The 25,732-nt window shown below is 37.2% G+C and overlaps 3 protein-coding genes across 5 annotated transcripts; 1 reads left to right on the top strand and 2 right to left on the bottom strand.

Moving 5' to 3' along the window:
- Positions 1-15,110: 15,110 nt before the first annotated feature.
- LOC113311424 (ATP-dependent DNA helicase PIF1-like) lies at positions 15,111-15,965 on the bottom strand. The gene has a single exon (XM_026560265.1). The coding sequence runs from the start codon at positions 15,963-15,965 to the stop codon at positions 15,111-15,113; it is 855 nt and encodes a 284-aa protein (XP_026416050.1).
- Positions 15,966-16,774: 809 nt separating this feature from the next.
- Positions 16,775-17,434, bottom strand: LOC113311423 (ATP-dependent DNA helicase PIF1-like). The gene has a single exon (XM_026560264.1). It carries the CDS (start codon positions 17,432-17,434, stop codon positions 16,775-16,777), a length of 660 nt encoding a protein of 219 aa, XP_026416049.1.
- A 1,485-nt stretch (positions 17,435-18,919) lies between these two features.
- On the top strand, positions 18,920-23,965 carry LOC113307599. 3 transcript variants are annotated; one of them, XM_026556050.1, is made up of 9 exons: positions 18,920-21,356; positions 21,470-21,526; positions 21,639-21,695; positions 22,021-22,096; positions 22,192-22,267; positions 22,398-22,515; positions 22,621-22,761; positions 23,189-23,257; positions 23,341-23,965. In XM_026556050.1, exons 1-9 carry the CDS (start codon positions 19,086-19,088, stop codon positions 23,524-23,526), a joined length of 3,051 nt encoding a protein of 1,016 aa, XP_026411835.1. In that variant the 5' UTR covers positions 18,920-19,085; the 3' UTR covers positions 23,527-23,965. The 3 variants fall into 3 exon arrangements, with proteins under 3 accessions (XP_026411835.1, XP_026411836.1, XP_026411837.1); XM_026556051.1 differs by lacking the exon at positions 21,470-21,526; XM_026556052.1 differs by lacking the exons at positions 21,470-21,526; positions 21,639-21,695.
- The last annotated feature ends 1,767 nt before the right edge of the window (positions 23,966-25,732 follow it).

Raw genomic sequence — 25,732 nt, 5'->3', positions numbered from 1 at the left:
AAACCAAACTTGCTCCCAAAATTTTAAAAAAACCAAAAAAAAAAAAAAAAAAAGTCTCCCACCAAAACCAAATTTTTCCCGAAAATCCAAACCCTTTAAAAACCAAATTCTGAGCTTTGTACATAGTTACTTAGCTTTTGAGCCAATCATGTCTAGATTTTGGCCTGCTTCGGGGAGTGGAAACAAAACACTTAGAGAACTTGCTTACGGGCCAAATTCACATTGTGATCCTCCCCCATTCCATGATGTCAATAGTTATAGGAATTATAATGGACATTTTCAAAGTCCCGAGCCTCAATACATGAACACTAATGACTATTCATACATGCATCATTCATCGCAACGTGAAAATGAACATTCTGCTAGAGCCTCACTCACACAATCGTCACTTATGGATCAAATAGAAGCTCGAATCACAGCTTTAGAAATGCAATCACATGAGGAATCTGTCACATCGAATTTTCTTAGGCAACCTGAAATCTATGCATGTCCCGCATGTGGTAGTTTAGACCACCCTGTTGAGAATTGTCATATTTTGCATAATTTTAGGCAATCTAGAGAAAATCCAAGGTATGAAATGCCCATAAATTGTGAGAATGGTAGTCATTGGGACCATAATCAATCCTTTGAGGGTTGCGATCAATATTTTGTAAACCCTAATGACCATGCACACATGTACCATTCACCACAATTTGAACATGAAGAATTTGGTACTCCCATGAATTTAGACTCCACCACAGAAGCTTTAAGACTCTGCAAGCAAGACTATGATAGATCTACATCACGAATTCATGCATATTTAGATCAGATTTTGCTTCACCTACAAAAGGAGGAAATTCATGAGGAAATGTATGTTGTCCCTAATGAAGTGTCTAGTCTCATTCATGTAAATAATGTTGAATATGAACCTAATTTAGAGGAACATGAATCGACTAATGACACCACCACTGTTAATGAGGACCAATATGCATGCTACCATGATGATGATTATGATGATTATGATGATATGTTAGAAGAACATGAAAATATTGTGGAACCTGTTGGTTCAAAAACATATGGCTTCTCGCCCTCGACCTTCATGAATGTTGTTCTTTCTAATACTCATTGTAATTCATATGATTTTGATATTGACATGGGATTCGTACAATTATTCTGTGAAGATGAGCATGACATAGGAATAATTGAATCTTCTGTAGACACTAATGCTAATATGCATGAAAATATATTTGATGTGTCTGATTCTCTACCTAGGTCACATTGTGATATTTATCCTGATTTGCCGATGCATGAGAATGAATCTGTTGATGATGTTGATGACTCTGATTGTGATCTTGCCAATTTGTTTGATGATTGTGAGCATGTTGTGACACTTGTAGAAGACTTAGGAGATGTTGATGTGATTAATAATGATGTGCCTATCTTCCTACATGAGTCACAATCTGATGGCCTTCCATCCAACCTAGATTTGGTTTTTACCGATATTGTCAAACCAATTTTTCTGAGAATGCCAAACCTAGGTTTGGAACTGTGTGCTTCCCAAGTCCTCTTGGACTATTTTGCTTCTAAGTATAATACATTTGAGGAACCACAGTTGGAATTAGCATGTTTGCCCGTCCCTAGCACAGTTCACTTTGAGCTAGACCTTGTGCATGATGAACCCCCAAAACTGCGAGATTTTGTCTCCAAAATTTTATCCGTTGAAAAATCCAGGTTTGGGGGTAGCTCATTTTGTTTCACAGTTTCACTTGCGTTTCTTTCTTGTTATATTTGTGTGAAGCTGTTGAAACCTCTACACTTTGTTTTTTGGGTTGATCCTCAACTCTTTAGATTGTTAGTGTATGGTGAATTTTTTGTATATAATCCAGTAGATAAAATTTCTTAAAAACCTTTTTGTTCCTTTTGTATATATTTTGCTAATCCAATATGATCTCGGCTGAAATATGTTGGATTTTTTTTCCTTGAATAACGGAGTTCTAATATTGCTTTCGCCGAAATCGGGTATTCTCTTTCCTTTTTCTCTACTCAACATGATCCTCTTCATATGTTGTATTATAATTTTATTCATATTTTGAAACATTGAGGACAATGTTTAGTTTAGGTTTGGGGGTGAAAAGTAGATACCATGATAATATGCTATAATTGAAAACGAACTCCTTCTTTTGAAAAAATTGAAAAATTCCAAAAAAAATGAAAAAAAATCAAAATGAAAAATTAAAAATTGAAAAAAACATAAAAAAATGGAGCTCATTTACCTTGAAATGTTGACTCTTGTGCAAATATGTAATTATTAGGAGTCTTAGTCTAGATATTTAGGCACCCTGATTCTAGCACAATTCACATAGTGATAAGAAATTTGCACGCGCACGATCTACCAATACATGTATAGCCTCGATCTTCAAGGTGTTTGATAGGAAGTTACGATTGCCAATCACTTTAGAATACTGAACGAAACTTGACTAGCTTGTTCTTTGGTTGGTTGGGATAGAAGGTGGAGGTTACATTAAGAAAAACAACCATCGAATTTAACTGGGTGCATCAAAAAGGGCTACCTCTTGCAAAGTGTCATGTAATCTTTTGTTTCCTTTTGTATATGTATCAAAAGTGTCTCCTTATCATAAAAAAAAAAAAAAAAAAAATCAGAAAAAAAAATCAGAAAAATACAAAAAAATCAAGTATTTATCAATTCCATCCTCTCTTGTTCCAAAAATAAAAGAGAGTAGTCAATGTAAATAAGAGTCATGTAAAGAGTCATTTTGTTGTTTCATTGTAATAAGCAAGGAGGGTGTATGCCATTGATGTACAACGCGAGTAATTGTGAAATACCTCCAACTCATTCACAATTCTCGTAAAGTCCGGACAGCTAGCTAGATTTCGACCTTGGTTCTTAGCCTGAGAAACTATCTCTTGGTGATTAGTAGTCATAACTTCAGATCTTTCTTTACACATGTGTAGATACACTTTACACTCTTATCACATGTCTTTCTTTTGTTATCAGTGCTAGGATTGTGCCTTTGATAGCTAGATTGACATCTCCATTTTGCTGTGAGCTTCTACTGTCTTGCACATGTCATATTTGATGGAATCTGAGCTTATATTTTGACCTAGAACTTTGTAGGTACGTTCTAAGCAAACCTTCACGAGACTTCACTCGTCCACTAGGGACACTTAGTGGTTTAAAAGGCTTAGTGCATACGCTAAATGCATTCGAGAGACCAGTGACAGTGGTATAGGTAGGATTTCCTTAGTTTTGTTTTACTTGAGGACAGGTAAAATTCAGGTTTGGAGGTATTTGATGAGTGCTAAAAAGTGCATATTTCTATATATTTTTCTTGGCATTTAACTCATCTTTTGTGCGTTAATTCTACATTTTATCCCATATTCTGTATTTTCATTGTTTTCAAGAATAAATATTTTTCTTACTTAATTTTATATTTTTAGGTAATAAATAAAGTTTGGATGAATTGCGGAGCGAAAAGAGCAGAAAAGTAGTGAAAAGCCGGAAGAAATTACGCAAGGAAGCCGCAAAGAATGGTGCGCATAAACCCAAAAGACTAGAAATGGGCTCAAGAAGGAAGATTTGTTCTTAAAGAAGATATGGGCTTGGCATACCCAAGGTCCAAAACCCTTACCCAAACCCATTTTCTATATCCATAACCGCCTCCATTCTCAGACGTTAGATGGGATTACATAGAAATCCGACGGTCGCTCCTTCATCATGCATCAAAATCTGAAGTCCTTGTCAAACACCATAGCGCTTAAATTCCAAGCCTTCCGATTAGATTGCATTTGAATCCTACGGTCGCTCCTATGCATGTGCATCAAATCTCGATACTTCCGTTTAACACTACATCACCTAACCCCATCTCGCATCGTTGATTTCGTTGTATCACACAATCCAACGGTCGCTACTAGCCTCATCATTTCTCGCCGTTGGATCATTCTATCATCTTCATATCCACGGCTCAGAATCGCAAGACATCGAAACTTGATGATCCGCATCACACCGAATCTACCTAACCCTATTTCCCAAACAAAACCAAAAGAAAACCCAAATCGTTTTCTTCTCCAGACGACCTTCATCTTCTTCACCCCCATACCCCGTCTGCAACTCCACCACCTCCATCAACTCCACCATCTCTCCCACCTCACCTCTGCAGTACTATCACATCTTCACTAAACCCGACACGACCCATCCCCCTAATTCGAAGTGCTTTAACCCCTCTCACCAACTGACCTAGGTGAGGGTTGATAAAACACCTCAAATTAGGGAGCAATTGCATCAATAGGCGCATGGATAAGAACAGGAAACAGAGATGAAGCATGGGTCAAGGCGAAATCAGAGAGTTGGTGAGTAAATTTCGGATTTTCAAAACCTTAATTTCAAAATTAGGGTTCACAAAAATTGGGTATTTTGTATGCTATAAATAGAGAGTGTGTAGAGCAATTTCGGGGTGTTCTTGGGTCATCCGAGATACCCCCTAATTGGGTTAATTTCATGTTTAATTTCAATTTCCATTTCAAATCAATTTAGGGTTCTTCAATTTTAATTTTTAGGGTTTAATGTTACTGTTAATTTTGTGATGTTTGATACTTTAATCATGTTATGTTAATCACCATGTTTGTTATGTTCTAATCCACCACTAGGGTGAGAAGACCATTGAACCATGTTGGTTAGCCATTTGGGTTACATCCTGTTGAGCTCAAAACACTTAGGTTAGTGACATTCCAAGGGTTCACTGGCTTGTGATTAGTGGTGCTTTAAACAGACCATTAATGCTAGGGGTCAGTGATAGTCTGAGGGATTAACAAAGCCATATTAGTTAGAGGCCTAGAACCTAATTGACCTGTGATTGTTTATGCTTTAATCAGATAGGCAATGCTAGGGGTTAATCCAAGGACTTTAGGTAGTTAACTAGACACATGACAAGGTTAACCTAGGTGAACCAGATAGGTGAAGGGAATTCTCATCCATCTCCATACACTTCATTCCCATCCACAATTTCTCTCCCATGTTCTGTTTTGGTTACGTTTTTCTTATCCTTTGCCACTGATTTTTCTTTACTTCACTGCCTTTGGCTCCATGCCATTGTTTTCACAGTTATTCCTTGGTTCACTATCTCACTGCCACTTAGTTACTTGTTTAGATAACTTTAGCTTAGGAAGATTTCAGCTTACTCACACCTTGTCTCTGTGGATCGACCCTGCTTGCCCTGTTCTATACACTAGACCCTGTGCACTTGCAGGTATAATGTTTGTGACTCTTTTAGAGAGCCACCAAGTTTCAGCGTCTATTGTCTAAGTTCGGTTACTTTGTAGTTTTAAATTTTTTTTGCAAAAAAAAAACGAACTATATTGGCTAAGTTGGGTTATTTTGGAACTCAACATAGTGGCCACAACAACACAGTTCGGTTAGACTGGATTTGTTTTTTTTCGGTTCTAAGGGTGGAGTTCGGTTACTTTGTAGTTTTAATTTTTTTTTCGAAACAACCGAACAGAAAGTTCGGTGGATTAGTTTTAAATCCAATAGAACCGAACTGTTCTTCGTGTTCTTCATTTTCAAGAAGTTCGGTTAGTAAACTAGGGTTTTTTGGAAAATCGGTCTAACCGAACATGGCTCTGTAACTCCTATTAAAACCCTATTTTGATGATTTCTATTCGATTGAAGCAATCAAAATCAAATTAAAGTGAAGGGTTCGTTGGAAAATACCTCCGGAGTGGTCCCATGGCAGAATCAGGCTGCGGCTGGCGTCTTTATACTCGATAAAATTATCATGTTACCGAACTTAATTGTGATTGCATTGATGTTGTTACATTTCTTAAATAGGCGGTGGTGGTGGTGGTGGTGGGAGGAGGTGGTGGTGGTAATCGGTGGTTGGTGGTGGTGATAATCGGAGGTGGTGGTGGTAATCGGCGGTGGTGGGCGGTGGTGGTGGTGGTGTTAATCGGTGGTTGGTGGTGGTGATAATTGGAGGTGGTGGTGGTGGTAATCATCGGTGGTGGGCGGTGGTGGTGGGAGGAGGTGGTGGTTATTAGGTTGGTTTTAAATTAAATTAGGTTAAGGGTAGGTTAGTCATTTCAACGTTTTAGGACATCCCTTATCATTATAAGGAAGGTGGCCAATAAAATCATGGTCCCCTCAAAAAAACCATGGTCCCTAAAAACTCATTCTTTATTTAAGACCCACCACTGTGAGGCCCTTTATTAATTGCGGCCCGTTATACGCTTTGGACTTTTTGCATGAAGGGTAGTGAGGAATGAGAAGTGGAAAAGGCCGCAGCTTACATTGAGTGATACTTTTTTTTGATGCAAATAAACATATATTGAAACGAAGCAAACTACAAATATCCTAGACTGGCTTTACTTTTATCACTCCTGATTTCTTCCATGAAGATGTCAGGAATGTTACAATGATAATCAAAAGATGATCTGCCAGTTCTAGCTTTGTTAGCAATTACACGGGCCACCTTGTTTGCCTGTATTTTAACATATTTAATATCAAACCAAGAAAAACAAGATAGAAGTTGCCTTATTTCATATACAATACTTTCATTCGTCCAATGGACTGAAGATTTGGCTTGCTTCACGGAGTTGATCAGATTTACGCAGTCACCTTCAAACACAACCTTTGCCAGATTTTTCCCTCTAGCCCAGTTGATAGCTTCTTTAAAGGCTAGACATTCTGCCTGCTCCGGAACTATTCATCCATCAATGATCCTCCCTCTGATGCCTTCACGGTTTCCGGCAGAATTGCGCATGATTAAACCAATGCCAATGTAAGAGTTATTACTTTCAAATGATGCATCCATATTGATTTTAAGGATATCAGTTGTCGGTGGAGACCAGTAAACAACAATCTTCTCTTTACTATGGTGTTTCTCAGCTGCACATTGATTTAATTACCATATGCTTTATAGAATAAACCGTAGAGTGTATATTTGGTGTTTTATTTCAAACTCCTTGAGACATCTATTTTTCCAAATGAACCAGGAAGTTATCATAGTTGTGGGAGTCCAAACCGAAGTATTTTCATCTGTTTTTGAGAACCAAGAAATTAGTCAATTTCTAACCTGAGTATGATTTTGTTGCAAGGAAGAAATAGTTATGTTCATACTCAACCACACTGATCTTAAGTAATCACAATCAATTAGAAGATGCTTTAAAGTTTCCTCATGTTGCGAACATCTTGAACGCATTGGATTTATATTTTGGTTTACCTTGTACAGTTTACCTTTTGTTGGAACAATATCCCTAAAGCACTTCCAAATAAATAATTTAACCTTGTGTGGAACATTCACTTTCCACAGAGTTTTCATACTGAACTAGGAATTTCAGAATTTCTTTGAGCATTAAAAACTCGTGACTGCTTTACTAATTCTTTATAGGTTGACTTGATGGTGAATTCACCCGTTCTATTCAATTCCCATATTAGCTTGTATGTACCATGCTGAACTAATGACATTTTAAGAATAAGTTCTGCATTTTGATTTGGAAAAACTCTATGCATTAATTGTGCATTCTATCTTTTAGGGTTTTGTAGCATTAAGTCTGAAACATAGACTATTCTGATTGACTCTAAATAATTATCTTTAGGGAGAGGGGGCATGCTTAGTCCTCTCACCCATTTATCATACCAAACCAAGATTTTTGTACCACATCTTACATCCCATCGATGGAACCGTCTAACATAAACTAGCCCCTCTTCCAATCCTTTCCAAATCCAGGAGCTATTATTATGTGTTTGTTGAAGATGAAGAAAGCTGCAGAATGGAGAGTACTTGGCTTTCATAATTTGAAACCAAGGCTTGTTCTCCTCTGTACACAGTCTCCATGCTAACTTGATCATAAGAAATCTGTTATACAAATCTAAATTCCTAAAAGCCAACCCTTCTTCTTCTTTCGGAAGACATAGAGATTCCAAGCAATAAGATTAAAACCCCTATTTTTTTACGACCCCACCAGAATTTCCTATGAATTAATTCAAGCTTGGTGATAACAGTCTTGGGAAGTTTGAAATTACTCATATAATGTGTTGGAATTGCATCTAGAACCGACCTTATTAAAGTTGTTCTTGCCACCGAGTTAAGAGTTTTAGAACACCAGCCCTGAAGTCTGTGCTCAGAAAAATCCTTAACAGTAGCCAATGAATTCTTTTTGGACTTTCCTAATAATATGGGAAGTCCTAAATAATTTTTCAGAAGTTACCAATTGTTTAACTCCCAGACTACTTAAAATACTTTGTTTTTGCTCAGATGAAATGTCACCTGCAATAAATGCTGACGACTTACTGAAATTAATGATCTTACCCGACAGAAGACTGAACTTATGTAAGATGTCTTTGATATGATCAATTCCCTTATCTGTAGCATGAAAGAACAACATACAATCTTCTGCAAGCAGCAGATGATTAATGGCTATTGATTTGTTTGTTGCTTGAATCCCTTTTATTGAACTTATTTCCTCTGCATGCATTAAAGATCTTGTGAAGTATTCCATGGATATAATGAATAAGTACGGAGACAGCGGATCTCCCTGCATAATCCCCCTCGTAGGTATGTATGCTTTACACATATTACCATTGAGACGAACTGAGACAGAAGTAGGTGAAATACATTGTTGAACAATTATTCTCCACTCTTCACAGAAACCGAAATAGCTCAACATTGTATCTACAAAATTCCATTCTACTATGTCGAATGCCTTTGACATATCAAGCTTGAGAGCTACTAATCCTTGTTTCTTTTTAGGTTTCTTCATTGAGTGAATCAATTCATGAGCCACTACAATATTGTCATTTATATATCGTTTTGGAACAAAAGCTGCCTTTGTAGGAGAGATGATTTTCTCCATTAGAGATTTCATTCTAATTACCAATAATTTCGAGATTATTTTGTATGTAATATTACAAAGCCCAATAGGCCTCTAATCACTCGGAGTCGAGGGATGATGAGTTTTAGGGATCAAACATGTAGTGGTTTGGTTGATATGAGGTGGAAGATGCTTTGTATAGAAAAATTCTTGTACTAGCTTAACCACATCCTTACCAACTGTGGACCATTAAGTTTGAAAAAAGCCAGCAGGGAACCCATCAGGACCTGGAGCATTCCATCATAAATCTCTTCTTCTGTCGGAATAGAGATTAAAGTTTGATTTTCCTCAGATGTAACTATTTGGTTTATTAACTCAAAATAATTCTGCTGAAATTCTGGATTAGTAGAAGTAGCAATAGATTTAAAATGAGAAGTAAGAAGTTGTTCCAGATCCTCCATGGAATAACACCACTGCCCATTATTGTCTTTCAAAGCCGATATGTGATTTCGCGATCTTCTTCTATTTGTTATAGTATGGAAATAACCAGTGTTATTAATATTATCCATATCATGAATCCAATGATCTCTTTATTTTTGGTTCCAAAAATCCGCTTCAATCTTTTTCCCGTATTCAAGTTTCTGAATAGCATCACATATCTCTCCCGAAATAGTGTCACTAAACGGTTGTGCTTGTAACTGAGAAAGATGCGTAAGTAAATGTTGAACATGAGAATGTATACTACCAAAATGTTGTTTATTCCATTTTGATAATTTCCTTCTCGTTGTCGCTAACTTTGAATTGAGATCCACATTTGTTGGTGTAGAATCCCACGTATTTGAAATTAATTCAGAACACGTTGAGTCCTGTAACCAACACCTAAAAAACTTCCAACCATATTTTTGTTTAGGCACAATGCTGTCAGTAATGAATAACAAAGAACAATGATCAGACCCCAAAAATGGAAGGTGCAAAACCTTTGAGTTAGGATAGTCTCTGACCCAATTAGAATTTTGTAATGCATAATCTATCCTTGCTCTTCTATTTCCCTTTCCATTAGTTTTGTTGTTCCATATATGTTTTGTACCTACATATCCCATATCCATTAATCCCGCACTGTCTATAACATCGCACACCTAATTGTCCAAAGAAGTTATACTAGTAGAAGCTTTTTGATTATTTAGATGAATGTTTAAATCTCCTATAATCACCCAGGGCTGATAGACATTATCACCAAACTCTCTAATGAACTCCCATTTCTTTTGTTTCATCTCATAATGAGTTGACCCATAAACACAAGAACGAAGCCATTCTTGTTTAGACGCATTTGAATTGATTAAGAGATGGATCATATTATCATTGTTGCATGCTATATCGCAATGGAAACCATCTTTCCACATCAACACTAATCCACCAGAGAGACCAATTGAACTTACAAAAAAGAGATTTGGGTAACAGTACTGTTGTATTAAAATTCTAGCCTTAGATTCAGAGATTTTTGTTTCCATTAGGAAGACAATGTCTGGATTATTCTGTTGTATAATGTAAGCCAAAAATTCCCTAGTATATTTGGAATCCAATCCTTGTACATTCCATGATAAAATCTTCATAATGGCTTGTGAAAAATGTATATGCCTCTTGAAGTTATGAAAACAAGTAGAGTAACTACTATAAATAACTAGTAAATGATTGAAGGTGAGTTCACAGAAAATGGGAAACTGAAAGTGCAATACTAAATTGAAAAAAGGAAACACAATAACAATGCAAGAAATTTGAGAAGGATTGATAAGTACCTGGACATCAGCGCTAGAAGAGGTTGATTTATGTCTCTTGGATTGGTTTGCTCAGAAAATGTACCATGGAAGGAAGTGCGAGAATTAATAGATGGTGAATGCTCATCATGACTCACATGTTCGTTCCCTGACCCAGATAGATTATAATCATTGGGATTGAAGCTTGATAGATTATCCTCCACCTGGTTAATGAGCTCCTTCAGTGTTTCCTTATAAACTTGATATAGATTAGTTGTGTTTGGGTCTGAGTTAGCTACATTAAAGTCATCAAAATTGAAATCAAATTCACCTAGGGCCATAGAAGCTTTGAGAAGCTTCATGTTCGACCCATATCCGCTTTTTTGACCCATAGACATATTAAATTATCGCAGTTGATTCTCCACATATTCTTCAAACATGTTACCCAAAAGGTTACCACTTTCTAGATTCCTAAGAGTATTATAATGCATGTTATTGAAGTTGCTAGGACCACCTTCTTCAATTCTTATTCTTTTCCCCTGCCTCTGGACTACACTATCATTCAAATTTTCAGTTGCATGTATTTGTATCTTACCTTGAGAATTGCCTCCAGCCTCAGTATCAGAGAGATTAGATGACAAAGGAATATCTCTGACCATTTTGTCTTTATGTTGTTCCTTTAAATTAACTGAATCTTTTGAAACTTCCACAATGAATTGCGTTGGATTCTGCTGGACTTCATGCATGCAAGCTTGTTCGGCCACAACAATCTGATTATTCTGATTTTTTCTAGTACCCTCACGATTAACCTCCTTAGCCTTTTGATTAGCCTCTATTGCTTGATGCTTTGCAGCTTTGGTCTTCCTTGCATCTGGGTTTGCCCATGATGTAGGATCATAAATTAAAGTAGATGAAAGATGTCCCCTTTGTTGTTGAAGAAGATAAGCAGCTATTGTAGAGCACTCCACTTCGTTATGATCAATAGTGTAGCAGAAATCACAGAGGTTAAAAGCCTGCTTTTCGTAATACAACCTGATCCACACTTCTTCACCAGCAGCATTTTTCACCCAGAATCCCCTGCGAAGTGGATTACACACATCTATAACTACTGAAACTCTTTGTATCTTTCCTCTGGGGACAATACAATCAGGCGGGTCCAGTTCTTTAACCTCTCCCATTGTTGTAGATAGCTCATACACTATGTTGACAGTTGCAAAACCCGGCTGCATGTTGTAGAGCCTTAAACAGAATAACTGTTTTGTTAGATCCACTAAGCTTTTTGATATTTGAGGATTCCATGGAACATGAACAAACAAATCTCCATCTAGAAACCAGAGCCTTAACTTTACAACCACATCATACTCCTTTTGTGTCTAAAACTTGACAAGATAAGATTCATCCTCTTCTTTTTTAATGAAAATATCTCTGCTTTTTGGCCAAAGAATCTTCAACTCTTTGTCCAAGTCACTAACAGAAAAAGTTCTGTGTGAATAAATTAACTTTTCCCAGAAAGCTATATTTGAACTGTATTGCTCCTTGTCGTAAATCTTCATAAGAAATGTTTGGTTCTTTCAAGGCTCTTAATCTGTCTGCTATCGATGTGGATGCCATTTTGTGTTGGACTTGGATAAGTTCAGAGTCCATAGTAAAATCAACAGCAAAACAGAGAAATGTTGTGGAGAAGATAACGAGGAAGAAATTCCTTATTAAAAATACCTTACCACTTTTCCTATATGTGAATGTCGGACACCTGTTGAAAAACTTCTTACAATCATTTAATAAAATCCTCTCTTTAAGTGGGAGGCAACTGTAGCAACTCGAAACCCTAAACAACAGTTCCATGCTAATCAAACCGATAGCTTTTAATACCGTAATCAATAATCCATAACCAGCAAGTATTAAAATAGTCGACGACTGCATTAAGTGAACCAATATTGAATCCATGGCAACAGAAATAATTGATTGCTCAGAAAAAGGAAAAACCATTCCAATTCCCAGTAACCCTTCTGCACTGAGCCAGGACCTAGCTAGCAATATAGAAGAAAATGCTAACCATGTTAATCAATTGTGCACACATATAAGATTAAACAGTAAGGAATGAAAGATGAGATGAAAACAACAAGATTTAAGAAAAATTTAGATTTTGGAGTGCATGAGTTACACCGATTTTCTACGGAGTTATTCGCCGATTTAGAGAAAACAGAAAAGAGCTCTCTGGAAGGACTTGGCTCGGTTTTGGTTCATTTGCACATTGAGTTATACATATTGTGTAAACTGTATCTTACAGTGTTTGTATTTGTCACTTAAGACTGACATTTAATAAGGGGCCATAAGATTTGTATTAAAATAATAAGTATCATTCAAAAGAATCAACACCACATTTAACCCAAATTCAATCTTAAAAAAGCTACATACCAACTTAAAGGCCTAGATCACAAATAAAGCTCCCACGTTGAAGGGTGACGACAACCTCGCTTTCTATTGGTCGAAATAGGTTTTTGTTGAGTTTTGTGAAACAAGCGTTTTGGTGAAGACACTTGGCAACATATGATTAATTGGAAAAGAATAGGAAAAAATTAAGAAAAGGAAACCAAATTAAATTTGGAATTCATGAAGTGACATTATTTAGGTTAGAACACTTGACAACGTATGATTGGTTTAAAAATTACAAACTTAAAAGAAAAATGTAACTTACGTGTTTGGAATTTTATGGAAATCCAAATTCAATTTGGTAATTAAATAATAACTATTTTTTTCAAATTCATATATAAGGGGGAAAAATCCATATATTTTTTGTTAAAATAAAAGGAAAAAAATAAATAAAATTTGCACATATCGATCCTCTACCTATTTAATTAATGTATTTTTCCCGTCACATCAAATCAAAAATACATCTACACGGGGCAGGGAAAAGCCCCGCGCACACCATATCGGAAATGCATTGTCACGGGTTCGCCCCGCGCATACCAAGTTAAAAGGAAAAAAATAAATGAAATCTTCCCATATTATCCAACTATTTAATGTATTTTTCCCGACAAACCCAATGAAAAATACATCTCCACGGGGCGGGACGAAGCCCCGCGCACACAAAATCAAAAATGCATCGTCACGGGGCAGGCGAAGCCCCGCGCACACCAAATCAAAAATATATCGCCACTGGACGGGCGAAGCCCGCACACACCAAATCAATAATACATCGCCATGGACGAGACTAAGCCCCGCACACACCAAGCTAAAAAAGAATATGCCCGGTGCGTAGCACGGGCAGAAATCTAGTGTAGCACTAATTCTTCTTCCCGAGCTTCAAAATGTGGTTCAGGGACTGACCACATACCAACCAGTTCTCCTTCTTCGGCAGAATTGATTCGAGAAACAACAAAAACAGTGCATAAGTATTTCTTGAGTGATAGTAGATATCCCCCGAAGTACCTTCAATGGAACCCAAAGTCCAACCATTATCGGTGTTTATGCTAGTCTTTTCAGGAAATTTCAGGGTCCCTTGGTAATCCAGGAATTTCATGTTGTAGGGTGGTGGCCTGAGATGTTTATGGCTTGGTGAGGTAGTGTAATGTTTTTTCATGTTCTACCTTTTTCCTCTCTAGAGGTCAGGCAGGTTCTTGCCACTCTCTAGCTCTTGTTTTTTATTTTTTGCTTCCTATTATCAGTAAATTCTCTTCAGAGAAGGATAATAATAATAAAAGAAAAGAAAAAAGAAAAAACCTAGCCACAAAATAAGCTACTTCAAAATTATAAAACAAACTACATGACATCATTCACTGTGTTTTTGCTCAAGGGCTGTGGAACCAAAGATGCACCTTCACCGTAATTTTCACGAACAAAAATAGAAAAGTGGATCCAAGCCCATGTATGGTTTATTCCACTATATGGTTGAATTTTTGAATGCCCTTCCACGTACTTCTCCCAAAGGTTTAACATCTTCTTTGAACCATAAATCTTATTCTGCTCGATTCATTCTCTCTTGTATCGTCATTTTTCACGGGGATTGTTTCTCATTGATATGGTTCCTCCATGTCCACTTAGCCGTCAAAGCTTTGTTATCCATTTTCAGACACGTCTGAGCCATACCAGCAGATATTTTCGGTCAATAAATTTTCTTTCAAGCTATCCAATTTATCTTCTTCTTCTCTGTTTCTCCTGGTTATGTATGTGTTTCCTAGATATGTGGCAACACAAATAAGACATCCTCTTTCAATTCATTTTTTTAAATATTGGGGATAAAAAAAAAATCCATCTCCAATGATAGAGTATTTGACCTCCTCTTTCGATTAGTATAAGATTTTATTTTCAATAAATTTAAGATTTAATTAGAATTGTTTAGAGCTAAAAATGGTTATTTGATATATCAATGTTGATTTAATTAAGCAAAAGTTGGCCAGGATGGGCTGACATTTAACATCCTCAAGGTGAATATCTAAAACATCATTCGCTATTCCATGTTCAGAAAAATACGACGCTATAATAAAATGTTTCTCAGCAACATACCAACAATAAACTTTTTTTTTTTCATTTAGAATTAAATCAATCAGAAATACATCACCCAACACTATCACATAATTTCAGGACATCTTGAAAAATAACATTTTTGGTACATGTTCCAGCAATATCTGGAAGAGGCTCGTTCTTAACTAATACTTTTATTGTGATCCTTGAGACTCCCCTGGATAAAGCAACATACAACTGTCCATGACTAAACACATGTACTTGTAGGTAAACACCAACATGTGGTATGGTCTTCCCTTGAGACTTGTTTATCGTTAGAACAAAACTTGCACGAACTGGAAACTGCTTTCGTGTAAGCTTAAATGGAAGTTTTGACTCTTCTGGGGGTTCCATGGGTATCCTCGGAATCAACACTCTCATCCATGAGCAACTACCTGTAACAATTTCTGCATCGATGAAGTTTGTGGATAGTCTTCGACACAGTAACCTTGTGCCATTGCAAAGACCACACTTTGGATCAAGGTTTCTCAAGAGAATAATTGGAGCACATATCTTTAGTATAAGCTTGTGAGGAGGTAATCCACCTGGAGCAACACTGTTGAGAAAATATTTTGTCCATAAATTCTTGGAGTCATCTGTTACCGTGTCAAAGGAGTGATACACTACCTCGGCTCTTGGGAAGATTTCAATAACTTTCTGATTGAGATTTTGGACAACGTCATTCTTTGGAGTTATCAAGGACCTCCGATTCATATTAACTTTGTCAAATGCATTCTCTTCTAGTCTTGCAAAAACCTCGTGAATCAATCTCTTAACAACCTGCTCTCCATCACATTCCAACATAATGTCATCTGGAAGTTTCACCATGATTTCCATAACATAGGGCTCAACTCTATCTCCAATGCGAAGCAAGAATTCTGAGAAGTCAGGATCCAACCTTAAACGCATGTTTTCTTTGAGATGAATTACCTTGACATCCTTCCAGAATTTTACATTGGTTAAGCATGCACTCACTGCTTGTGCTTGGGTGCCACGTCAATTAAAGGAAACACTTGACGGAAATCACCACCCAAAACCAAAATCTTACCTCCAAACGGTTTCTCGACTTTACTTAATTTCCGATCCAAAGCTTCAAAACCATATTGGTTTGCCATTGTTGCTTCGTCATAAATAATCAAGCTGGCCTTCCGAATAAGATCCGCTAAATCTTTTGTCACAGGTATGTCGTACGTAGATGTTAAGTCAGCTGGTACGAGTATCTTGAACCTAGAATGAGCGGTCCACCTACCTGTAATCATGGTTGTGGCAATTCCTGATGTCGTCGTTGCAATTGCAATTTGTCTTCTTCATCTCTCTTTCTCCCGGTTATGTGTGTGTTTCCTATATATGTGGCAACACAACTAAGAGATGATCTTTTTATTTTCTTTAAAATATTGGGGACAAAAAAAAATCTATCTCCAATGGTATTGTATTTGACCTCCTCTTTCGATTAGTATAAGATTTTATTTTCAATAAACATAAGATTTAATTAGATTTGTTTAAAGCGAAAAATGGTTATTTAATATATCAATGTTGATTTAATTAAGTAAAAGTTGGCTAGGATGGGCTTACATTTAACATCCTCAAGGTGAATATCCAAAACATTCATTTGCTACTCCATCTTCAGAAAAATATGACGCTATAATAAAATGTTTCTCATCAACATACCAACAATATAATATTTTTTTCCATTTAGAATTAAATCAATCAGAAATACATCACCCAATACTATCACATAATTTCATGGCATCATGAAAAAAAACATTTTTGGTACATTTTCCAGCAATATTTGGAAGAGGCCCATTCTTAACTAATACTTTTGTTGTGATCCTTGAAACTCCCCTGGATAAAGCAACATACAACTGTCCATGACTAAACGCATGTTCTTGTAGGTAAACATAAACATGTGGTATGGTGTGCCCTTGAGACTTGTTTATCGTTAGAGCAAAACTTGCACGGACTGGAAACTGCTTTCGTGTAAGCTTAAAAGGAAGTTTTGACTCTTCTGGGGGCTCCATGGGTATCCTCGGAACCAACACTCTCATCCCTGAGCAACTACCTGTAACAATTTCTGCATCGATGAAGCTTGTGGATAGTCTTCGACACAGTAACCTTGTTCCATTGTAAAGGCCACACTTTGGATCAAGGTTTCTCAAGCTAATAGTTGGAGCACCTATCTTCAGTATAAGCTTGTGAGGAGGTAATCCACCTGAAGCAATACTGTTAAGAAAATCTCCTGTCCATAAATTCTTGGGTTCATCTGTTACCGTGTCAAAGGAGTGATACACTACCTCAGCTCCTGGGAAGATTTCAATAACTTTCTGAATGAGCTTTTCGACAACGTCATTCTTTGGATCTATGAAGGCCCTCTGACTCATATAAACTTTGTCAAATGCATTCTCTTCAAGTCTTGGAAAAACCTCGTGAAACAATCTTTTAACAGCCTGCTCTCCGTCTCATTCCAACACAATGTCATCTGGAAGTTTAACCATGTTTTCCGTAACATAGGGATCAACTCCATCTCCAATGCGAAGCAAGAATTCTGAGAAGTCAGGATCCAACCTTAAACACATGTTTTCTTTGAGATGAATTACGTACCTTGACATCCTTACAGAATTTTGCATTGGTTAAGCATGCACTTACTGCCTGTGCTAGGGTGCCACGTCAATTATAGGCAACACTTGACGGAAATCACCACCCCAAACCAAAATCTTACCTCCAAACGGTTTCTCGACTTTAGTTACATCTCTTAATGTATGATCCAAATCTTCAAATGCATATCGGTTTGCCATTGTTGCTTCGTCCCAAATAATCAAGCTGGCCATCCAAATAAGATCCGCTAAATCTTCTGTCACAGGTATGTCGCACGTAGATGTTGAGTCAGCGGGTACGAGTATCTTGAACCTAGAATGAGCGATCCACCTACCTGTCATCATGGTTGCAACAATTCCTGATGTCGTCGTTGCAATTGCAATTTGTCTTCTTCTTCTCTCTTTCTCCTGGTTATGTGTGTGTTTCCTAGATATGTGGCAACACAAATAAGACATCCTCTTTCTATTTTTCTTTAAAATATTAGGGGCAAAAAAAAAATCCATCTCCACTGGTATAGTACTTGACCCCATCTTTTGATTAGTATAAGATTTTATTTTGAATAATTTAAGATTTAATTGGATTTTTTTAGAGTTAAAAATTGTTATTTAATACTTCCTCCATCCCTATTAGATGACCTGGTTAAAATTTACTAGTAAATTTAGAAATGATTTATCTGTCAAACTATACAACGGATTTCCGTAAACGTTGTATCATTGGAAAGCATTTTAAAACACCTACGTAATGAATATAATATGGTTATCAAATTTTTACATATTTCTTATAATAATACTAATCTATTACTCCACTTATTTATGGCATAGGTCATCTAATTAGGGACGGAGGTAGTATATATCAATGTTGATCATTTAATTAAGTAAAAGCTGGCTAGGATGGGCTGATATTTAACATCCCGACCCAAGGTGAATATCTAAAACATTCATTCACATTAAAAATATTAACCCAAAATTAAACCACATGATCCGTACCTTAAGGTGAATATCTAAAACTAGACTTAGGCGTTTATCTCACAACCATTCCATCCGAGAAGCTCGCTCGCCGGATCCCTGCAAGGAGAAGCTCTCGGGATCCCTGCAAAAAATTTCTAATGAGAAAGTTAGGAAAGTGGATCCAAGCCCATGTGCGGTGCACCCGTATCTCCCTTATCCGATCCCACCTTCTAAACTAGCACCGATTACGTGTCACATGACATGGCAAAATCAACAATAATAAAACACAAAGTCGAATTAGAAGGTCACACCAGTGAACTCTTTTACGTTGTCGTCTCCGAAAAACAAAATAAATCCCCAAATCAGACTTCTAGGGTTTCTCACAAAATTCTTCCAGAAAAAAAAAAATCTCTCTCAAGTTTCTACTCTCACAGTCTGCAGATCAGATCCTGAGATTTCGAAAAAGTTTTGGTTCATCTTCTTCGCAGAGATGACCAAACGGAAGTCTAGAAGACCTACTCGTCAGTGTAATCAACCAGCGATGGACGCCATTGACGAACCTCCATCTCCTCCTCGTTCTAAAACCACTCAAGAAGATGACTCCGTGAGCGAAAATCCAACTTTAGAATCACAACAATCTGAGAATGTTCAAGACTCTGAAACCCTAGATGAAGGGGGAAAGCAAGAACGTGATGAAGACGAAGGTATGGTTGTTTCTCCTTCACCTTATTCAAATCAATTTGTAGAAATGTCTGATGATCAAGATAGTTCTTATGTACCTCCTGTACGTGCTGCTACTGGTACTACTAGTAGTACTAGTGTTGGATTTGACCTAGAAAGTCCTTTACCTGTTGTATTCAAAAGAGGTCCTACTCATAGAAAGAAAGCGTTAAACAAGAAACAACAAGCCATGTTAATCAAAAAGTTTGAAGAGCTTAGGGATAATTTGAGTATAATTCCGTTTGTTCCTGCTAAGAGACTTGATTTTGATAAGTATGAGGAGATTCTTAGGAAACTTCAGTTGTGGGATTTTGTTCATGTTCAGTTTGATAAAGAGGTGAATTTGGAACTGTTGGCGTCGCTTATTGTGAATTATGATCGTGCTGCGAGGAGTAGTACTGTCAACAGTTATAAGATTATGGTGAATCGAGCTGATTTAGCAAGGGCTGTGAAGCTTCCTGTGAAGAAGGTTACTCAGTTGGATGATATTGATGTTGGGGTGTTGTCTGCAGAGTCGATATCGTTTTTGGAAGAGTTTGTGTCGAATTGGATTTTGCTTCACGAGGATATGTGGGCAGTGGCGGATGAGGTTATTGCTTGGACCAAACTTATTAAAGAAGGGAAACCACAGAAGGTTGATTGGGCAGCGATGATTTGGTTTATGGTAGAGAAGGAACTGGCAAAGGGAGCAAAGTTAAGAACTTGTTATTATGCTTCGCATTTGCAATTTTTAATGAAGGCTCAGCGTGGTGATCTGTTTAAAGAAGAAAAAAGGGTTGAGACGAAGGTGGAAAGAGAAGTGAGTGTGGATATTAAAATGAAAAGTGTGGAAGAAGTTCAGGTGAATGATTTGGAGAATGAAAAAGATACTCAATTAACTCTTGGGAAGGAAGGACATGAGAGTAAGCCGCAGCATGTGAGGGATGAAGAAGATGTCATGGATATCGAAGAAGAAAAAGGTAAAGCACCTGCTCATCCTTCGGAATGGCCTTTAGATGGGAAGAAAAAGATGATTGGCCTTTCTTTGGGACCCTGCAATTCGAATAAACTTGAAAAGTTCGAGGAGCCTTGTGAAGTGAATGATGTAGATGATGATGATGATGAAGTAGATGAGGATGAGGAAGAGGAAGAGGAAGAAACAGATACAGCAGTAAAATTTAGAAAGCTGACGAGGATGCCATCAGACCATTTACTAGGATTGGAACCAACTGGTATGCCTTCTAACCCATTAATGCAGCCTCATGAGAACAACCCCATTGAAGATTTTTTTCATTCTGGGTCCAACAATGGCATGAGTCAGATGAATATAAGAGGTTCATCTATGTATCCTTGCAAAAGAGAGCTTAGCTGTGAAGATGAGATGCAGTATCACCGCTCTACTGATCAAAATAAGAGGATGAGGAACGATGGCCAATGGGACAATAGAGCATCAGGTATCGACGTGTACTTCGACCAAATGAACAGTGCACAATTTAATGTCAGAGCAATGTATGTTGAGAAAGAAGCACAAGTCATGGAGGCTGAAAGGAATCAGCAAGCCTTGATGGGTGAGGTGCAGTGTCGGGATAGGTTGATTGAGAGCCTGAAGGAAGAGGTGCATAAAAGAGATGCGGCGATTTATAAGTTTGACCATGACCTGCGTCTTATGTGCGATCTATTAGAAGGTTATAGAAAAGCTCTTAAAGATACACGAAAAGCTTTCTCTGAATATAGACAACGACACCCAGAGCCTGAAGAACCACTTTACATGGATGTTCCTGGATCTGGTGGGCTAGTTGTTAGTGTAATGGCGTTTGAAAAGATGCAATTGGAGCGTGCAGAAGAAGATAAAATGAAGCGTTGGATTATTACGAGTCAGTTGGAGGAATTTGATCGTGATTGGACTGAAAAGTTTGAAATAAGTCTCACAAAGGTGCATTTAATAGATGAAAGGTTGTCCAAGTTTAGTGAGGATGTCAAACTACTTAAAGAATTAGCTGTGCAGCGCAAGGTGGCAAAATCCGAATCTGAAGCAGCCATTTTCAAGAAGGAAGAAGAGGAGGTATAACAGCTGATAAACACGATACATTCTGAAAGTTGTTATACCTAGCAGGCATGTTGACTGTCTTAGCTAGCTGATTTATATATCTCATTGCATGTTCAACTGTTGTGCAGGGCAAGGTGTCAATATCAGATTCTGAAGCAGTCGTTTTCAAGAAGGAAGAAGAGGAGGTACAACAGCTGATACACACGACACATTCTGAAATTTGTTATACCTAGCAAGGATGTTGACTGTCTTAGTGGTTGATTTATATATCTCATTGCATGTTCAACTGTTGTGCAGTGCAAGGTGTCAAAATCAGATTCTGAAGCAGTCATTTTCAAGAAGGAAGAAGAGGAGGTAAAAAAGCTGATGCACACGATACATTTTGAAATTGTTTTACCAACATAGCTAGTTGATTTATATGTCATTGCTTGTTCAACTGTTGTGATGTAGTTATTATTAGGCAGGACCACTTACATGTCTCTGACACTTGCATGTCTTTGTGAACTTTAGTTTCTCTTTGGCACTATAAGCTTTAGAAGTTCTTTCAATCTATGTGATTTTCTTAGACCAGGAAGGATACCACTTTTTCTTCTCAAAGCCTCTCAGCTATATAAACTAAAGCTCTATTACTTCAATATGCGATCCATAAGAATACTCATCCTCTGTATTCTCTCTCTAGAACCTCACTAGCACAACCATGGAGTTGGAAGTCTGTGTGAAAGCAGCTGTTAGTGCTTCTGATTCCCTTGGTAATTGTAAGTTCCTCATCCAGAACCTTTTTCTATACTTCTCTTTTCTTTCTTTATTGAGATTTTTCATGGTTAGGTTTTGTTTGGTTTTTGTTTCACAGGTCCTTCCAGTCAAAACGTTCTTGATGAAAAATACCCAGACTCATCTATTGTTACCCCTTCTGAATTTTCCTCAATGTAATGTCTCCTCTTTCTCTGGTATTTTAACTTAGCTAGTGTGATTTGTTCGTATCTGTCTTGATGACGAATTTATGTTTCAAAATCGTGAGTAATATAAATTGTTCAATCTTTTGTGATTAAACTGCAGTGAATCGAGGATATACGAATGTTTTGATACCTTTTTGAAAAGTAAGGATGCTGCAGACGGTTCAGAGCAGGCATTGGTCTCTGAATTGTCTTCATTGAACGAGCACCTGAAAGCTCATGTATGTGTTTCTCTTCCCTTCCCTTGTGTCTTTCTATGCTTGTTATGTTCGTATTTAGTTGTATCTGTTATGATAGTTTTCTCGATAATCAATGTTTGTTTCCAGGGACCTTATGTCGGCGGGGAGAATTTTTCTGCCATTGATTTGGGTTTGGCTCCTACGCTTTACCACCTTGAGGTTGCTCTTGGACATTTTAAGAGCTGGAGGGTTCCAGAAAATATGACTTATACCATAAACTACATGAAGGTGTGCAAAAAACTTGTTGTTTACGATTTTACATACTTCTTTTTTTTCTTCTTTTTGTTGTTCGAGTTATCCCATTCTTATACATAAAATGAATTTTGGATGTGTACAAGTACATAAGAAATAAAGAAGTCTCTTCATAGTTTTTTGCTGTTTGAGATTTCGATCAATTCTTCCTTTATACTGGTTGCACTTTAGTTTAGAGTGGTATTTGTAAATTTATGGTACACGTGATGATAGCGATATGTAGGGGTTTCCTCCTAACATGGCCTAGGTATTTCAATTAACTAGGATAAAGTTTGATTTGGAAAGGTTAAATTTGTTTTCCTTTCGGTTGAGATGGGGGAAAACAGATAACAATTGATAGTGTCTAAATTATATCAATATTTTGTCTCTGACGGGGATATTATAAAATTTGTTTTGTTTGCAGTTACTTTTCTCGCAGGAGTCATTTGTTAAGACCCATCCAACTGATATCATCGCAGGATTGGCGCCAATGGTTAGTACATGAAGCAGATTGCCAATCCACTCTGATATTTCATATGATAATGCTAGTAAGGCTAATTTTATGCATCTTTACAGGAACTTGCAGGGCCAGGTGACGCTACTTCGATGGAACATGTTGTAGGGCCAGGGGAGGTTACTTTAATGGAACAACTTGCAGGGCCAGGGGAGGCTGCTTCAATGGAACAATTTTTAGGGCCAGGGGAGGCTGCCTCAATGGAACAACTTATTGGGCCAGGGGAGGCTACTTCAATGGAACAATAGGTGATCGGTATGCGCATCTCAACTCAAGGCTGTTATGAAGCTGACCTAACAACAACTGTGCATGCTATCAATACTGAGTATTGACTTTTGTGGAAAATCATTATGGAAATATTTTACTTTTGTTCCCGGAGTATGGGAATGTAAATATGCTAGCTGAGTCTCAAATGCTTGGCAAAGTAAACTAGAAGACGTAGAGTTAGCTACGAAAACTAGATGACATAAAACTAGAAGACGTAAACTAGATAACCTCACTAATGATATTACTGGTCTTTTGTGAATGAGTATGGTATGGGTGTAAAAGTTTCTGAATCTGAATTCTATCTTGGTTCTGCATTAAAATGAAGAAAAAGTTTCAGGGCTTTGTGAATGTATGAAATTTGATGCTGTTTGTTTAGCCTGCGGAGGCTATGAACTAGTCAATGGTGTTTTGTTTCTTCAATTGCTGAAAGGCATATTTGAGCGATATCATTACTACAAAGAAAAAATGGTTACTCTGGTCTGGCCTATGAAAGCGATTACGCTGCAGCCTAGTCAATTCAAGTTGCAGGTTAGAAATTTTAAATTTCATGGATTGATTTTGAAAGCTGTAATCCTCTTTGACTATTCACACTACGCCATGTTTCTTTACTCTGACTGAAATCACGAGATTTGAGTCAGATTCGACTCAATATGTTTGTTTTGAGTCAGATTTAACTCAAAAAATATGGTCCCATGGGTCAGGGGTGTTTCGTTATCTGACTTAAACGGGTTCGAATCAGGGGTAAGCTCTGAGGTCGAATCAGATGTGACTCAAAATTAAAAACAAACGGTCTGACTCGCGAATCAGGGGTTGATTCAGATCCAGATCGCAAGTCAGATGCAGACAAACATAGTCTTTACTTGTATGACTATGCTACAGGAAAGTTAATACCCAATGATATTTTTGGGAATTCAAAGTATTTGTCGGGGCTGCTCACATGAAAGCAGGATTCTTAAGTCGAGCTCAGTCTATTCTTATTTGAAAAATCCTCATTGAATTCAAATAATATAGTTGGGACTTGTAAGTGCTTTAATGCAGCATTATGCTGATACTAGAACTATAAATAATGATATTTCATTGATCAGACAAGAACTTCATAAAATCGTCATTTTTAGCCATGACTCCATTCACTAAGAAGTTTCAAATACGACCATTTTGTCAAATTCTTCTTACACATCTTTATTTCATGCTGTTTTTATCCGTCATCATAGTTCCACTTCCTCTCGTGAATGAAATGCAGAGGAACGGAGAGCTCTCTTTAAAAAGTTCGATTTAGGTTCTCCCATGGATGTAGAGAAGGGAATACTTTTGTTGATTTGTTAGCTAAATGGGGGGCGAATTCTAAGGTTCCATAAGTGGTTTTTCCTTTGATTTTTCTTTTTTCCTTTTTCTTTTTTATCCGGAGACTCGGCTTTATGTCCGCCTCTTCTCTGTTTTATCTTTTCTTTTTCATTAATAAGATCTCTCTATGAGTTTTCGCAGAAAGACGTAAAAAAATAAAATATTTTCAAAGCCTTTATTGATTACCCTGCAGGCTGCTCGGCTTAATTCCATCGAGGATCCAAGATGATAAATTAAGGTCGGTCTATTTTACGAGCGCGCAAGTGGGGATACTTATATTAATTTGGGATATAGGAAAAAGACAAAAACTGGATTTAAATAATAAATCAAGGTCATCCCATATCCATGTATTTTCATTAATTCCTAATTTATCGCTCATTACTCAGGTTTAGTGGTTAATAATAATTAGTTATGTTAATTGATTAGTTTGAAAATGATTTATAGAAATCTTTATAATTTTGGAGAGATTAAAAGTATGAATATTGGGTTCAAAAAAATTTGGTTGAGATGAGTGACCATAATGACCAAAAAGATGTCTCTGAGTCTTCACGTTGGTAATAAATATATCTTTTATGTTGAATCTTCTCCACATGTAACTTTGGATTCACTATGGCTGCACCTGCAAAACATCCTGCCGGTATTCATAGTTATATCAACGTCGGCGCACCATATTTTCACGTATCTGGGAATATTCAACCAACACAGTGTGCCGACATTGTTGTCGATCATCCATCCATGCCGGCATTTGTTGGAAATTTTCATAAATGTTTGCCGCTATTCGGTGGGGTCCGGGGACAGCGTCTCGTAGATTTTTTTTCTGATTTTGAAATTCAAAACCTATTCCGT

The sequence above is a fragment of the Papaver somniferum genome, chromosome 9 (assembly GCF_003573695.1).
Source record: "Papaver somniferum cultivar HN1 chromosome 9, ASM357369v1, whole genome shotgun sequence".
Classification (NCBI taxonomy): domain Eukaryota; kingdom Viridiplantae; phylum Streptophyta; class Magnoliopsida; order Ranunculales; family Papaveraceae; genus Papaver; species Papaver somniferum.
Note: the sequence above shows the minus strand (reverse complement) of the source record. Positions and strands in the feature narration are given on the sequence as shown.